This window comes from Falco punctatus, assembly GCF_963210335.1.
Source record: "Falco punctatus genome assembly, chromosome: 9".
Lineage (NCBI taxonomy): Eukaryota > Metazoa > Chordata > Aves > Falconiformes > Falconidae > Falco > Falco punctatus.
In genome coordinates this window covers 24,109,758-24,125,763 of record NC_137589.1, presented here as the reverse complement: position 1 = coordinate 24,125,763, position 16,006 = coordinate 24,109,758, and the positions used below count along the sequence as shown (strand labels likewise).

The 16,006-nt window shown below is 38.6% G+C and overlaps 2 protein-coding genes across 8 annotated transcripts in view; one reads left to right on the top strand and one right to left on the bottom strand.

Annotated features, from left to right (window-relative positions):
* Positions 1 to 16,006, bottom strand: part of MAPK8 (mitogen-activated protein kinase 8) — a 185,838-nt gene that overhangs the window by 62,270 nt on the left and 107,562 nt on the right. The window lies entirely within an intron of this gene.
* Positions 1 to 16,006, top strand: part of FRMPD2 (FERM and PDZ domain containing 2) — a 79,611-nt gene that overhangs the window by 5,206 nt on the left and 58,399 nt on the right. For 4 of the 5 annotated variants that reach the window (XM_080401535.1, XM_080401537.1, XM_080401539.1 and 1 more), the window contains exons 2-7: positions 4,457 to 4,585; positions 7,854 to 8,011; positions 8,984 to 9,049; positions 10,263 to 10,448; positions 11,321 to 11,447; positions 13,230 to 13,361. In XM_080401535.1, the coding sequence (XP_080257661.1) occupies positions 4,462 to 4,585; positions 7,854 to 8,011; positions 8,984 to 9,049; positions 10,263 to 10,448; positions 11,321 to 11,447; positions 13,230 to 13,361 (793 nt within the window). In that variant the 5' untranslated portion in view covers positions 4,457 to 4,461. The remainder of the gene's footprint in view (positions 1 to 4,456; positions 4,586 to 7,853; positions 8,012 to 8,983; positions 9,050 to 10,262; positions 10,449 to 11,320; positions 11,448 to 13,229; positions 13,362 to 16,006) is intronic. The other variant, XM_080401536.1, reaches the window with a different exon arrangement.

The following is a 16,006-nucleotide window of genomic DNA, read 5'->3' as shown; positions in this document are numbered from 1 at the left end:
AAAGTGACCAATGCCGATTCAGATACTTCCACACAGAGTAGTGGTTAAATGAAGCAAAGTGAGTATTAGCCAGCTTTTTCTTGTCTTCATGTGCTGTGGGTTTACACCAGCTTACACATACGTTATGAGTAGACAATGTTTTGTGTGTATAGTGGTGCAAAGGGAAGAGGTGACGCTCCGAGCCCCCTCTCACTTGTCTATCAGTACAAGCCCATGCTCGTACTCTTTTAGTGTGGCTAGTGGCTGAGGTTAGCAACCTCTCAGATCCATCAGAAGACATAATTACGTGGCCTCTCTCTGACTTATTCATGTCAAAATCAATTAGTCACCTCTAGTAGAGGGGCTGTGATAAGCATTTATGTCCAAACCATAAGGAGGCAATACACCTTTCTCAGACACAATTGTTTACAAAATCTACATCTATTTACAGCCTTCAGCAATGTAAAAGCTAGTTAGGTTTCCAGCTCGGTATTTTGCAATATACAGATACAGTAATGAAGCAGAACTGGATGTTCAGTCAGAAGAAAGACCAGACCTCTGCAAGAACAGCTTCCAGGCAGTAAAAATTGAAAGGCATTTCTGGTTGACAGAAGCCTTTCCACTTCACAGAATGCTTGGTTCCTACCCAAGGTTAATCCTTTGTTGTTGTTTTTATGTTTGTACACAAACTTCTGGCCAAAGTTCTCATTTCCAGTTGTTCTTCAGGATGCCCAAATGGGGCAAATCTGTTACTGCTTCAGACCAGAAACAAACTTGACCCCATTATTTCAAAATCTAAACATGATTCTCCTTTCTCACCATCTTATTCACTGCTGTGTCCTATGATCTCCCCTTTAAATCTGTGTTTTTCATCATCATTTAGGTAATGAGTTAAGCCTTTCATGCTATAGAAACTGATTCTACGGCTGAACCAACTCCCCAGTAAACTCCCTCTGATAGGCTTGCATGAAAAGGGCTGTTATTTATTTAGGAGTCCAGATGACCTCTTTCTTTTGAGGACTCTTAATTCACATGACCATGTTTGATAAGGGAAGGTCAGTTTCCCTACAAAAGTAATAGTTTTTAGCTCTTTTGTTGTATTTATACGGTCAACAAAGCAGCAAAATTAAAGATGAAGGTTGAAAAAAAACAAGTTTCTCCCTTCCATTTTACTAAATAAGGTTGCCAAACCTAATAAAGCGAAGTTGCACTTATGGTGACCCCGGCATACGAAATTACTAATGCATGATTGTTATTAAGAGTTAAATTCAGATACAAAGCTGTAATTCATTACCTTTTACAATAAATTCAGTTTCTTTCATTGACCATAATTTCAATGACTGTTTGGATAAAAGCTTGCACATATGATAAAAAATAATGTACCAAACCAGAATAAAATAATTTAGAAAGAAATGTGATAAATAGGTGGAGGTTTGTGGCAAAATGATGGGTTAGCTTCACCTCAGCGTACCTTTCATATCTATGCAAGAGGAGTAGATTAAATTCTTCCAGGGGAAAATCTATTGACTTGAGACAGTCCACGTAATGAATGAATGTTTTTCAAAGATTAGAATGGGGAGGGGATATTTCAGGCTAATTTGCCTGTTTGGATGTCACTACCTTCTTCCACAGAAGTCATCAGAAGATTTGTATTTGACCTCAGAGCACGAATTGGCACTGAAAGCCCTTTGATACTTTTTCCAGGCACAAAAACGTTAACCTCTATATCCTGGCCACACTCCAAAGTAGGTGATTACATTCTGCTGCTCTAATTTTTCCCTGCAGGCTCAACTAGATCTAGCATAATTTCCTGATGTGTAGTGTTACTGCAAATAATCAAGTCCCTTTTTGCAAGGTTATTGTTAACTTTTTCCTCCTTGCATCCCAATTTGTCTGCTTTCCCTTATCAGTTGTGGCTTGTTTGAAGGTCAGAATTGTTTTGGTTCTGGATCACAGATTTTATTGAATTGAGGGACTATAAATATGTGCACTGTTACAATGATAACAATATATTTATATCACTTCTACTCTCATATCATAGACATAGCACAGTCTGGCTATAAAAGGAAAGGAAATGTATTTTTTCTCCAAGCACTCACCCAGTTATATTTTTGTCAAATACCACATCATACTGGTCTTGAGAGCCAAGAGTCAAACACAGCCCAAAATTACAGGGTATTCTGAGTGTGTTTAAAGATCAGTTGCCAATTTGCTTGTAAGATAACATATCGCTTAACTCTACATTGCATTAAAGCAATAATTTATTACACTTTAAAGAGGTTATGATTTCCATGGCCATTCAATCTAATAATTTTTGGGAAGACATTTGCACATCATCATGTGCAGAATTAATTTAATTCATACTTAGTATTAATCTGAGACATTGATTTTACTCTGAAAAAATATTCACTACAAAAGTTAACCAGCTCTGGTATAACTGCTGATTTCACTTTGGCTCTATAAAGCTGTAATGCCTACACTCTGGATAGTTGCATATTGAGTAACAACTTAAGCTAGTTAGAAATACCAGCACTGAAATCACTTGGTATAAGCACTTCTATCTAAAATAGAGGATGCAGGGCTCCTTTCCCCACAGCACTAAGTAGAGTCTGGTGGATTACCCATATGAGAAGCCACGCAGGTTCCAGCTCTGGGGAAGTGAATTGATTGCTTAGTCCCAGTACCACAGGGTTAAGTGAAATGCTACCACAGTAATTTATTATTAAGAGAAATGGTGATGGCTTAGATTAAGAAGCTTTGTCTGTCTCTTCTAATTAAGGTTAGGTTCTTAAGGAGCTTTACTATCCTTTGAAGCTACAGAGACTAAAATTAGGACTCTGATTCTGTTTAAAATGTCACTAGGTTGGTCCATAATCCCACAGCAATTACAGCAAGGGATCATTCTTCCAATGTTGTGATTCCTTGTTTGGAAGCTAGTGTGCCAGGACAAGACCCCATGAACCAAAGTTTAAGTAGTCTATTAATCAGCAACAAGTTGTTCCTGTGGAACACTGTTTTGCTCTTGCAGTGACCCATTGAAGACTGCACAGTAAACAACAAGCTGGCAAAGAAATCAGCTGTAAGACACAGTAAAGTCTATTGCAGACAGGGAACAAATGTTAGCAGTAAGTCAGATGCGCAGAGGGTGAAGAAATGGGAAAGATCTGTGTTCAGCCTGTAAGTGACCTCACGTTACAGTGGTGTTTCTCATACATGACAATAGCATCCTAGGCTCTAGTGCCCTCACTTGGTGGTCTACAATGTGAAAACCTCAATGCAATAGATGGATCACCTCCAATTTTTTTCATTCTGCCCCTATTTACACATCATACAATGAACCTATGATGCTCTCTGTTACAAGACAGTAACAGCAAAAACATAAGTTAAGTTTGAGGTTTTTTAGCAAATTTTCGGCTTGGATTCAGTTTTCCTTACAGATGTGTAGGCCTAGAGCAGCTCTGCCTAGATTAGTAAATTGCAGAAATGTTAACACTGGTGACATGGAAAACCAAACCATTTATAAAGAAAAAACCCTTATTTGACAATACTTAACATGATAAAACATTTGGAGGAAAAGAAGCCTTGATACTTCAAGTCAGAAGTCCATTTCTAGTTGGCTGGGATTAGGAAAATACTTTTCTGATAAGTAAGAGATTAAATTATGACTCACTACAGGATGCCTTTCTCTAAGTGATCTGATGCTTCATTGCAGCCGAGACAAAACAGAGTGTGTGGACCAAGATTCTTCTGCAGTATGCCAGGTCTTACGTACCTGTCAGATGGGACAGTGTGCTGGGAGCACTAAATTGCTATTCAGCAGCTCACAGAGGGAATCATCTTTTAATTTGGTTTAGTGAAATAAAGCAAGTTTATATGTTTATTGGTATGGATGAACTGCAAGTTCTGAGTCTCAGGTGTTGGACCAAGAAAATCTCTCATCAATGAATTCAGTAAGAGTCTACCAGCTTTTACTGAGCAATCTGCTGGGCAATGAATAAAACTCAGTTGCTCTGTTGGACTGTGTTTATAAACTTTTCATGTTACAGTGCATATGTTCTGCTTTGCCATTCTTTTTTTTTCTGAGATTAACTGTTATGATTTTATAGACAAGGGCATCCAATTAAGCAACAAAATAAATGTCCTACCATACAGATAATCACTCACAAAGTCTGAACAGCACATATTCATGAAGGATCTCCCAAGTAAAAACTACTTGCCCCACAGAATCTTGTGATTGGTTTCAACTGATGAGTAAAAGGGCTCAAAAAGCTTACACGAAGTCACTTAGTTCAGTCCCTTTACTCATTCTTACTCAGATTAAGATAGGGATGAATGATACTTACCTTTTGTGAACAGAGAAGTAGGGTGGTTCACAAAATATTTCATGTCGTGAGACAAGGGTATGGTTGTAACCAGTATGGTTTGCTTTGAGCAATTCAGTTTCTCTAGTGTGTCCAAAATCTGGTTTCTACTGCAGCAGGCATGAGCAGTTCCTGTGTGACACTGGCCGAGGTCCTGTGGGCAAAAGGAAGCCCCTTGGAGGAAGAAGAAGTATGGGCACTCTTGTACTTGGCCACAGTGCAGCTTCTGGAGGATCTTCACAAAGGTGAGGTGAAGAGTATCTTCTTATAGTTCTTACTGTTGGAAATTCATCCTTGAGTTACTTTAGTTCTTTTGAGGGTTTTGGCTTTTGGGGCAGGGGGTGGGGGTTTTGAGACAAAGAGCACTAATGAACAATAGAAGCATATTGCTAATAAAAATGAGAAATCTTTCAGTGCTGCTGGGATTACATGTAGACTGCTCTGCCTACATAAGAGATCCCCAAGGTTTTGGTGTTTTTTTGTTTTTTTTTTTTCCAGATTACACATCAGATATTAATTCAGCTAAGTACAACTATACACAGTGGAGCAGGACAGAATAGTCCTTCCTAAAATCTGAATAAAACACAAACAGAAAGCACCATGCCAGCTAGGATCATGTCCTTCATGTACTGATAGAGGAGGACAGGCAAATCTGCATGGCTCATTTATCTAGTGAGAGGTTTTTATCTTTGATGATAATAATGTGACTTACAATGGCTAGGCAAGTAATCATGATGAATGCTTGTCAAGCAGGCCAGCTGTACAAGACAGCACACCTGAGAAACCTGTCACATTTTTAGAATTGTTTATGACAATGGATATTCCTTTTTTTGGGGGAGAATGAACGTGATGTGTTCTTACCTCATGAGCATATAGAATCAAAATACAGAATACTGATGTGCAACTTCTGCTATAGCTGGAGGAGTGGACTTTTATTACCAACTAGTTTTTAATGGACTAGAACACTTGACTAGCAGGTTGACTACCCTATCAGTTCTCTGTTATCTAGTGTAACAAGAGGCTAGAACACCCAGATCAGGCACCAGAAATGTGCAAAGGAGTGCAGCACAGAGATACCCACCTAGATAGATTCAGCTCAGGTCTATGGCAGCTTAATAACTCTGTGCCAGACACTAAGCTGACACTTACGTTTTCCTGATTTCTTGGTTTTATTTTGTTTTGTTTTGTTTTGTTTTGTTTTGTTTTAAAAGGGAAAACACTTGTTTGATGTCTATTGAATTGAGATAATCAGCCTATGTTCCCTATGCTGCACAAGATAAATGTAGGGTATTATGATCAGAAGAAGAGTAAAACATGAGGAAGTAGGGATGTAGAACCAAGCTGGTCTGTAGGTCATATTCAAGGCTGCTCAAATGTCTTTAGAGAGCTCAAGTCCAGAAGGGATGCCAAGTTGGACTCATTCTGAAATTGAATCCCCAGTGCTCATTTCTTATAGGGCAGCAAAGGTGAACTGTCCCTCCATAGCATTGTCCCAGCTGACTAAGGCATACCTGGCTCCACGTCCCAGCTACAGCTATACTGCTTCTGGAATCAGCCTCTTCTCAGGGCTAGTACTGCTGTGTTTGAGGTGATAAATCCTGCTAGACCTGGTGACGGTCAGCACCACTTGCTATAGCAGTATTTGCAAAGTGTTTGGGCACTGACTGGTTAGGCAGCTATGCTCACTTGTTTGCTGGCCAACATTACAGAAGGCCAGGTGATCTTCGGGGCTAAAGTATAAACTGGCTATCTGTTTCTAAAACAGACAAATTTCCCAGCATGTGCTAGCTGTATTTGCACACAATACTAAAGAAAATGGGAAAGGAGCAAAAGAGAAAGCTAGGTGATGATTTTAAGACCTTTTATTTTCTAAAGAAGTAAATGCCACAACTGTTGCAAATACCAGTGTCCGTAAGTCTTGAATCTCTAGGTCCTCTGGCTATACAAACCTCCCAGGTGTATATGAGTTCCCAGCTTAACAATTTACCCATTTTTACCATCCATTTTCCTGATGTAAAGGTAAACATGAATAAGATCTAAATAGCTAATTTTTAATATATAATTTTTAAATGCTAAAATACCAAAGCCTTTTGGGCATGTTTCTGAGCTGTTCTCCTATAGAGATCTGAATGGTCTCTGTTCTCACAGTCTAGACTGAAGAGAAGGGTTAAACAGCCAACTTTGTTTTGTTTTGTTACCTGTATTTCCAGGAACCCTATATCTAAATATTGTCATAGATACTGCAGCTTTTCCTCTTTCTAAAGTAAACAGATTGATCTTATATGCTTTTAATCGTGTTTTTTAAACAAATATTTTAATGAAATCACTTGGATGTCTTTGGTCAAATGCACTCAACATATGTATGCAAGTGCAGAGTGTTTGCAGAAGACTTCACATCCTAATGTTTCTACTCCTGCTTCAGACCGCTGGGACTGACCTCAGTGGATCTCTTCAGTGATATTTTTTAAGAGTACTCAGCCCTTTTACAAGAAGAACCCAGCCCATTACTGAGACACCTTCAAATAGTATTTTCTCAGGGTCTTATCAAGTTTAGGAGCCTACATTTACCATTTGACAATACTTGAAATATCCCCTCTTTTAACAGAACTGACAGAAGTACTGAATGTGAATAATGCTAAAATACCATGGCTTTTCACATTACTGGTAGAATCTAGACTAACTTTTAGTTTGGGTAGTTTTCATATGTGCATTCTGGTAAAAAAAATCCCAAAGTTCAGGTTAGTTGGAAATGATGTTTCCACTTAAAGAAAAGCTTAGCAGGTTATAGCAATGGGACTTGGGAAGTTTGTTTCTACTGCTGCCTCAGCCTCTGTTGACTAACATGGTGTAGTCATCAAATCCGGGCTTTGCATCAGTTTCTTCATCTGTACAGTAGAAAGAAAAAGATACTGACTCCTGACACTGACTTTCTGTCAAAGTAACTTGGCTTTGGTAGACACAATACACTTAAAGAGAGGTTACTACAATGCAGAGCTGACTCACTACTATAAGAAGCACACAGAACAAAAAAAATATCACCAAAGAGAAGAGATTTGTACCATAGCCTTGCAACTTAATGGAAGCTAACTTAAGGTCTTTTGCAAATGCCAGCTTCAAAGTATTCATGCTTTATTGGAAGGAGTGTTCTACTCTTCAGATATTCTTTTGTGCTTTGCACAAGACGATCTACCAAAAATGTCAAGTTGTCCAGAATTTGCACATGGGATGTAATTCTTCCTTTCCTTGAACTTCAGAAATCCATTGAAATCAATATATTGTTTATATGTGTGAAACAATGTGAGAGAGAAATAAAGTCTTTAACCACCACTGAACTCCAGCTGACAAAACCAGCTAGGCATAAATGAAAATGATTCCACTGACTTCTAGGTACATCTCCAGGAAACTTCAGTGATGGGTTTGGCTAGGCAGTTGAGACATCAGCAATATGACTTCCTGAGCACAGTGAATTCAACACTAAGAACCCCATTCATTATTTTCTTCAAAATTTTTCAGACCCTGCCATCTGTGTGATTTGTCCATGGTCAGTACTACTGTCTGCTGAAGGAAATTTGTCCTTCCAAAACAATGCATCTCAGATGGAAGCTGTCCCTTTCAGTGCACCAGAACTGCTCCACAGACAAAGTAAAACCCAGCGTATCGGACTAACAAAGGTGAGGTGTATTACAAAACAAATCTTGACAGTACCTCATGAAGACAAGCTTGTGGGTTTTAATGCAGCATACCAAGTACCTACTGTCAAACTCCATTTCTAATAACACTAAATAAATTAGACTAGAGTTAGAAAGATTTACGTGAGTCTTGCAGCTTGCCATCAGATTAGCATGCATGTCAACACCAAAATCAATTTTGAACAGCAGTCCTCAAGGTCTGCAGAAATGTATTATTTTTAAAGGCTCACAGAAACCAAGAATATTTCCATGAACCTGACGTTTGACCAGATACGGTAATTCCAATCCCAGAAGCAGTAAGACTGTGGTATCTATAGAACCAGAGAGTGGAAGCACTCCCAGGAAGTCAGAAATATGTTCAGGTTTGATAACAATTTACTTTTCTTCTACCTGCCAAATGAATGTCTCAGGCACGACAGTAAGATAAAACACTCAGGTACCTAAAAGTTTTAACTACCATTAGGACCACAGAAGTGTATACTTCCCTCAGGCAGAACACAGTATTTTCAGACTCCCACATTACCTAGATGCTATGCAGAAACATGAAGCTTAGGAATAGACCGCCCTTACTCCAGTAATCTTCTTTCTAAACGCAACTGCTAGTCAGTCCCACAGGTAGGAGAAAGCTTTAATCACCGGCGGGAGAGCTTTAAAATTAAGAAAGGAGTTCAAATTTCTTTTCCTACTCATGGCATCATTGGATAGAGGGCAGCCTGGCTCAGCCCCTCATGCTGAACAATACTCCTTGTATGCTATCTAGTCCACAAGCCAAGAGTCACAATTGTACTTTTATATATGTTTATATATGTTTCCCTTAGTCTAGTTTAAAAAAATAATATTTGTTTGGCTTCTGCCATTTTGTGATCAAGCACACAGACAGCTAGTCCCTCTAATACACGGCTTTTCTATATTTAATGTTGACTTCATAAAGGGTTTCCTTTTCTGTTTTGACAGATGTTGGTGTATTCCTTGGGAATGACCCTCTATTGGTCAGCAGACTACCAAGTTCCTCCAAACCAGGCCAGTAACACATTTTTGTTTTCTTTCATTCTGTCTTATATTAGTAGGTTCAAAGATTGAGAAGCATGATCTGAAGTCTTGGTAAGAGCAACTTTATGTTTTGAACCACTAGAAATAATTGGAAAGATTATGTCAAGGTCCAGACTTCACCAAAAATAAAAGTTCATCCAAATCAGGAATTTAATTAGGCCTCACCCTTACTTTCCTTTTTTTTTTTTTTCTTCAAAAACCAGAATTCCTCCCATTAAGATGAAATGTACCTTGCTTTTGAAGATTATTTATTGCAAGACTGTAATAAGGAACAGGCTGCCCATTGAAGTCGTTGAGTAACTATCCCTGGAGGTATTTTTTTAAGACATAGATATGACACTTAGGGGCATGGTTTAGTGGTGGACATAGCAGTGTTAGGTTTATAGATGGACTCAATGATCTTAAAGGTCTTTTCCAGCCTAAATGTTTCTATGATTCTAAGGCAGGAAGGGCTAAAAGAAAAACACTGTGTTGGCATGACTGTGGTCCTGTGCACATTTATGTGCTTTTTCAAAGAATGAGATGCTGGAATAAAACTAAATAACAGTCCTTATTTCTAAGCAAATTCTACCAGCATCTCTGCTAGTTGAAATTTTGTATTTCTTGCTTACCCAGAATCCTTTCAAAGATTTGTATCTTTGCACACAATTTACTTCATTTCTACATCCATGCCTTTGATTGCATGTTTTTTATTTAGAGAGCACAAGCTTTTACTAGATTTAACCTCCCTTTCATGATTATACATGATCTAAGAGAAAAGGCTCTACAAGCTAAATTACTAAAATTTAAGTATCTGGTCTCTATGGCAACAGTTTTGGCTGGCATAACTCCTCAACTTTTTGAAGCTAATGTCGCCACAAGTCTTACAGACATGAATCTTTAAGATTCACAGTCTAAATAGCAAAGTTGTGGAGCAGACTGAGCTGTTGTCTGTCACCAAATAGCTCCTATACAGGCTGATGACCCTCCTTGTAGAAGCTAGTTCCCTTCAAGGCTATCCTGGATCCCATTAGAGGCTCCATTCAGTGCTGTTATGCTGCCTGTTTGGAATCTTCCCAAAATCTAAAGGAATTCAGCAAGCATTTCGCACCCAGGGTGAAAGACAAAAATTCCTGGTCCCAGTTCAAACAGGGTTTCAGACCACTGAGAGATGTCATTTAACAATATCTCCATTTTGACTCAGTCCCTCCAGCTGAGTGACCAACTACACACGCTCTTGCTGACACTATGTGAAGATCTGCCACATAAAAGACTTTCTCCTGAATCAATTCTGGAAGCATGTGAGGCACATCAGAAGGAATCTGTTTCCTTACCTGCAAATGTCTATATAAAGAAAATGGTCCAGTTTGCTGTGGGAAGTGTCAGTGAGGTAGGTACTACTCTCATACTCTAATCATCAACTTTTCTTTGGTGAGAGAGATGAACAGCAACATAGGATGCAAGTGAGCAATTGCCTGATATTAACGCTTGTATGAATTAAGTGAGATTTGGTTCTAGGCTTCTAAGTAGGAAATTGAGTGGGCAGGTGTACAAGCAAATGAGGCAATGAAGTAATCTCTCACACCACTCTTACACCCCTGGATAATATACAAATGATACAAATCCAGCTTTTGCACTTACAGTGTCTTCATTTCTTTGGTTACTACTGAAGCAATCATAACCTTTACAGAAACTTCATATTGGCCAAAGGAATGGACTTTACATAGGGAAAAGGTTCCCCGTTGTTGCTCTGGTTTCAGATTTTCTTTGTGAAATTCAAAGAAGTCACATTTACATCATATTGAGAGTTTCATTCATCGTCCTTAAGTAGAACCGACCATTTTCTATGCTATCAAGCCTGACTATGTCAAGTCTTTAATGAGTGAGCACCTGAGTCTTTTTCAGGATTTGAAATATCAACAAGCATTTTTTTATTGACAAGCTGAATGACACTGGAGGAAATCACACTGCAAATACATTTTTCTGTTTTCAACCAGTATTCATTAACATTTCTGAGATGACCTTTTCCCTTGCACTCTCTATTTCCTCCTGTAACAGAGGGTGTCCTCTCTTAAATACAGCTAGCATGACAGCATGAAGCCAGAAAAACCCAGTCCTGCTTTGTGTTAAACTGAGGAGATGAAGTTGCTTATACCAATCAAATTAGCAGCTCCTGGAAGACAGAGGGCAAGGATCACTTTAGATGAGAGTCTGAAGTCCACATATCATATGACATTGACTTGCAGGACTACTGTCTTCTAGGTGGAGCAGGTAGTCACCGAAGACAGCACAACCTCTCAGCTTAACAGAAGTCATGTCATAAGGAAAAGACTGCACGAGAAAATACCGGACACCTCACCACTGTTTTCCCAGATGAATTTTCACCAAGGTAAAGAAACACTTATAATCTGAACTGTGTAATAAGGATACCGCCAGCCTTTTCACAGTCTTTCCCAAGCTCGGTGAATTGTTTAATTTCATGCTGTAGTGATTACATGTAGTGTTGGACAGGATATTTATTGCTTTACATATAAATGATATCATAATGGAAAGACTCTGAGGCAAGTCAGCAAGGCTTCTGTTCCTTATTTCCACAAAGGATAGCAGTCTGAGGGCTGTGAAGCAGTGATAACAAATCAGCTTGCACAGATTAGACTCTGAAGGCCCTTTGCATAAAACTTGTGCATATAAAACAAACCTACTTTTAAACTGCTTTGTACTTCATACACTCCCATGCATTTTTGAAGGTAACAAGTGGGATTCTATGAAGGAATTCTGTTGCCGTTAAGGAATATACATTCATCCTTCCTGTTTGATCACTCAAACAAAGATTTGTGGCTTCTTTTTCATTTTAGTTTCGTTTTTGTATTCAGAAGACATTTTATAAATCCACACATGGATTGTTGGAGTGATTTCAAGACATAAGACCAAATCCTGCTCATACAAATAAACTAGAATATACAATTTTCACATTTCATTTGACTAAGATCAAGATTTTACTATCCCTCAGAGTAATTAACTGTAACTAAATGTGGACTTCAGGTCGGAGAGTTCTTTTTCTTAGTCTCTATATTGTACTGTTCACTTCAACAGAAATCTCTGATTTTGGGGCAAGTGAAAAGTTGGCTCAAGCTATCCAGACTTTTTTTGGATATGCTCAACATCAGGTATATGAACAGTCCAATTCCTGTTCAGCAGATCACATATAAGTTCCATTAACTTCCATTAAAGCATTCATGCTTTAATGCCTGTGAAACATTTCTATTAGGTATTATTGGTCATAAGAAAAGGGGATTCTTTTGAAAACAGCTAGACAAACCACCCCTCAAATCATATTGGCTCACTCACTTATCCAGAAACTGAGCTTACAGATACACACTTGCATAAACTGATGAAAACTCTGCTGCTGCCAAAAGGGATGGTCCCATCTTCAGCCCTCTATTAGCCACAAATTCCTGCCATTTCCCTTCTACTGCTTCTAGTGACTATGCATCAGGGGGTGATCTCTGTGTTTTCTAGGGGTTCAGGTCACATGGCTTACATTCTATGGCTTCTATGAATCAGGACGTCACTTACATTGAAAACTTGAGCCACACTTTTCAAGGCAGAATTAATTTATTTTTTTTAAAATTAAAAATTATTATCTTCTGAGATTCTGGAAAAGGATAAGAGACAATGCAACCGAAGTAAAGTTAGGCTGCAACAGAAATATGTAGTTCCTAATGACTTAGGATGATCCCTTAATGGAATTTCTGCAGCCGACTCTGGTAGTGGATTGTGTCTGGGCACTGTCTGTTCTGTGCACAGAAAGAATACTTCATAGCTGAAGGTTTTGGGCCTCAGAATATACAGGAGTAAAACCTTGCAGGTTATCTGCACTTTGAAACTTGTCAGTTAAATATGCAGAATAGAATTAATATATTAGATTTGTTTTATTTGGAATGGTTGAGGAGAACTATGAGAACTATATTGGGTCAAAACAAGATTATGAAATAACAGAATGAAGTTGTCAGGCTTTCCTCAGTCCCTAGGGAACTAAGTCAGGGTTAGAAGACAGATAGACATGGGCTATATAAAAATTAGTAAAGCCAAATGTTATTCACATTACCATGCAGATACAGTGATTTATAATTAAAGTATGTGATTCACCATATTTCCTTTCTGTTTCTAGACAAAGGGTCCAGATTAATGAATTATAGTCGGTCAACAGAAGATTACAGACAACTCTCTGTGGACTACAGTGATTCTAATAGTATTTCTGAAAGTACATCTTTGATACTGTCTAACCGAGGACACAGGAGAGGTAAGATTTTCCTGAAATATTATATTTATGAATTATGTACTCATCGCTTTTGTCCCTTGAAATGTGAGACTACCCATGTATGGTCAGGTGATAGGTACTTCCATGCACTTGTAGTTACATGACTAGGGACATATATTTGTGCTAAGCTGCAGAGAAAAAGGATCCTTTTATACTGGATTCCTTTTTACTTGTGTCCTACCGTAAAGCTATATATTCCCCCGTTACCGTGCAGCACCATCACTTCTTTCTTGCTTTATGCCCCCTTTACCACGTGAAGCTGTCCAGCAGATCACAGAGAAAGCCTGATAGCATGTTTCTGGAACACGGGGTCTTGAAACAGATGAGAAACAGTGGAGCTATGCCACAAATGCATACGATGGGCAACGTCAATATGGCAGCACTGAGATCAGTTGAATCTATGAATAATACCTAAGACTTGAATAGTGGGGATTAAAGTTTCTTCAAGCCCATTCAAAAACAAAGGGACAAATTCTGAAATCTAGAGGAAAAAACCAATCAATCAACCATTTGTTTTCTCTTAATTTTTGTCCCAAAACCATTGTGTATTTCCAGCTCAGTGTGTTATTTTTTGTTGTGCTAACTACTAGGTTGCAATGCTGCTCTTTTGATTTACTTTGTCCAGAGATATCAGAGATGGAATTTTAGCTCCACTTTCAATACTTTGATGGCAGGAATAGTATGAAAGAAACTGTTTGGGAGATAATCCATTCAGTGAAAAACCAGCGGTAGACATCTGTGAGGGTCCTTCCCAAGCCACTTAAATCACAGTGTAGTGGGATACTATGAAGCAAAGAAGGGAATTCAGCAGGAAGGGAAATATTGCTGTGCTTGTGTATCTTCATGTTTAAATTGGAATCTGAGCTAGGGACATCTAGACAGGCCATTCACACTGTCCAAGAGCAAAAAGTTCTTGTTTCCAAATGTCATCAGTGTCTCCTAAAAAAACCAAGCTTACCATTCCAGCTCCCCCTGTCAGACTCCTGCCCATTCCTATTCTCCATTCCAGTTACCCACCCTCCCATCTTCTTTCAACCTTTTTTCCCACCCTTCCTGGGGGAGCTTCTCCTAAGCTTTCAGATCCAGAGGTGGAAGTTTACTTCTGTACTTTGGAGTTTACTTCCTCCCTCTATGAGCCTCCATGAGAAATGGAGAATTATGTCATCCTGTGGCATGGACTCACATGTGCTCTGTAAACATCTGTGTGTTTCTTTATCCCAGAAATTTCCTCCCTAAGGCAATAACCGTAGTGTCCACTACATCAGTTATGATGCAACAGTGTATGGACACCAACTGGTTAATTCATTGATACCACAAGTAACACTGCTGAGTAGTCCTTGCTTTTTCTCACTGGGGAGCATTAATTTGGGTTTATGATACCCAGCTGCTGATTCTCATGAAATTTGTAGGTACATATTAACCAAACTCTTCCAAATTTGAAAGGTTTAAAATGTACTAGGCAAAATAAAAGGCATAGAGCATGATCTCAAGGGATGATTTCCCTAGAAAAGATGGCAAAAAACCTGGGTCACCACTGTGTTATCACAAGTCTGCCAGGAGATAATTCACAGAGGGAAAGCAAATACATCCTGGGAAAAAAAACAAACATGTAATAGCCTCTCAGCCGCAAGCTCTCGGCCCCAAGGATGAGGAAGGTGAGGCTACTCAGATAACTGCTGTTGATATTCTCCTCCTGAAAGGCTCTTTTCTAAAGCTCCAGAATTGCAATCAATACCAGCAGCAATAAAAACCAGAGATTGCAGCTGCTCCCTATGCGACACATATGTGTCAGTCACATACCTAATTGGCACATAGTGAAGGTAAACCCATGAGCCTGTTGAGTAAGTCCTTTTTTAAAAAAAATTTGGTCATAAACTTGACAAAGGCTCATTCCAGTTAATCTGTGTGTGTCTCAGTCTCCACTGAGACATTGGTAGCTGTTTATACTCACAATTTTGTAAGAGAAAACTCTAAAAACACAGGAGAAAACACAGAATGTGAGAGCTTGTTTGCTGCAGACATTTTTTCATGAGATAATGTATTAGAAAAATGCATTCTTCTCTGAAAAGAAATATTACCATCTAGTAGAGCACCATTATTAAAGGAGATCAATATCTCTATCCAGACTGTACTTTAGAAGCTTATTTAACATATAATAATTCAATAATCTACTGTATCAACTTCTTTGAGGGCCACATGTTACTTAAACATCATGAAGGTGTTGGATTTGTGACCAAAACATGGTAGTCTGGCCACTGAAACTAGCCAACTTGTCCCACTGCCATAACAGCTGAGACAAAACCTAAGGGGAATTTTATATGCTTTTCAAGATGTATTTATACAATTATGTGAAACCTATAGGGTAAGCAGAGAATTTTGCAAAGCTTTCTCATTAAAAAGCATGTAGCTTTAGAACACAAGACTGAATCTTAACTTTGGTAACTATCCCTGAGTATTTGGCTTATCTCAAATCTCACATTTTGTCACTACCATTTGCAGCTTGAAAAAACATGTTTATGCATATTTTAGCAACGTGACCATAGATTTTCTAGTTTTTAAAATTGCAGTTGGTGGTTGGTACACTAGACTTCAATGTCATGTTTTCATGTTGGAATTCAGAGTGAAGT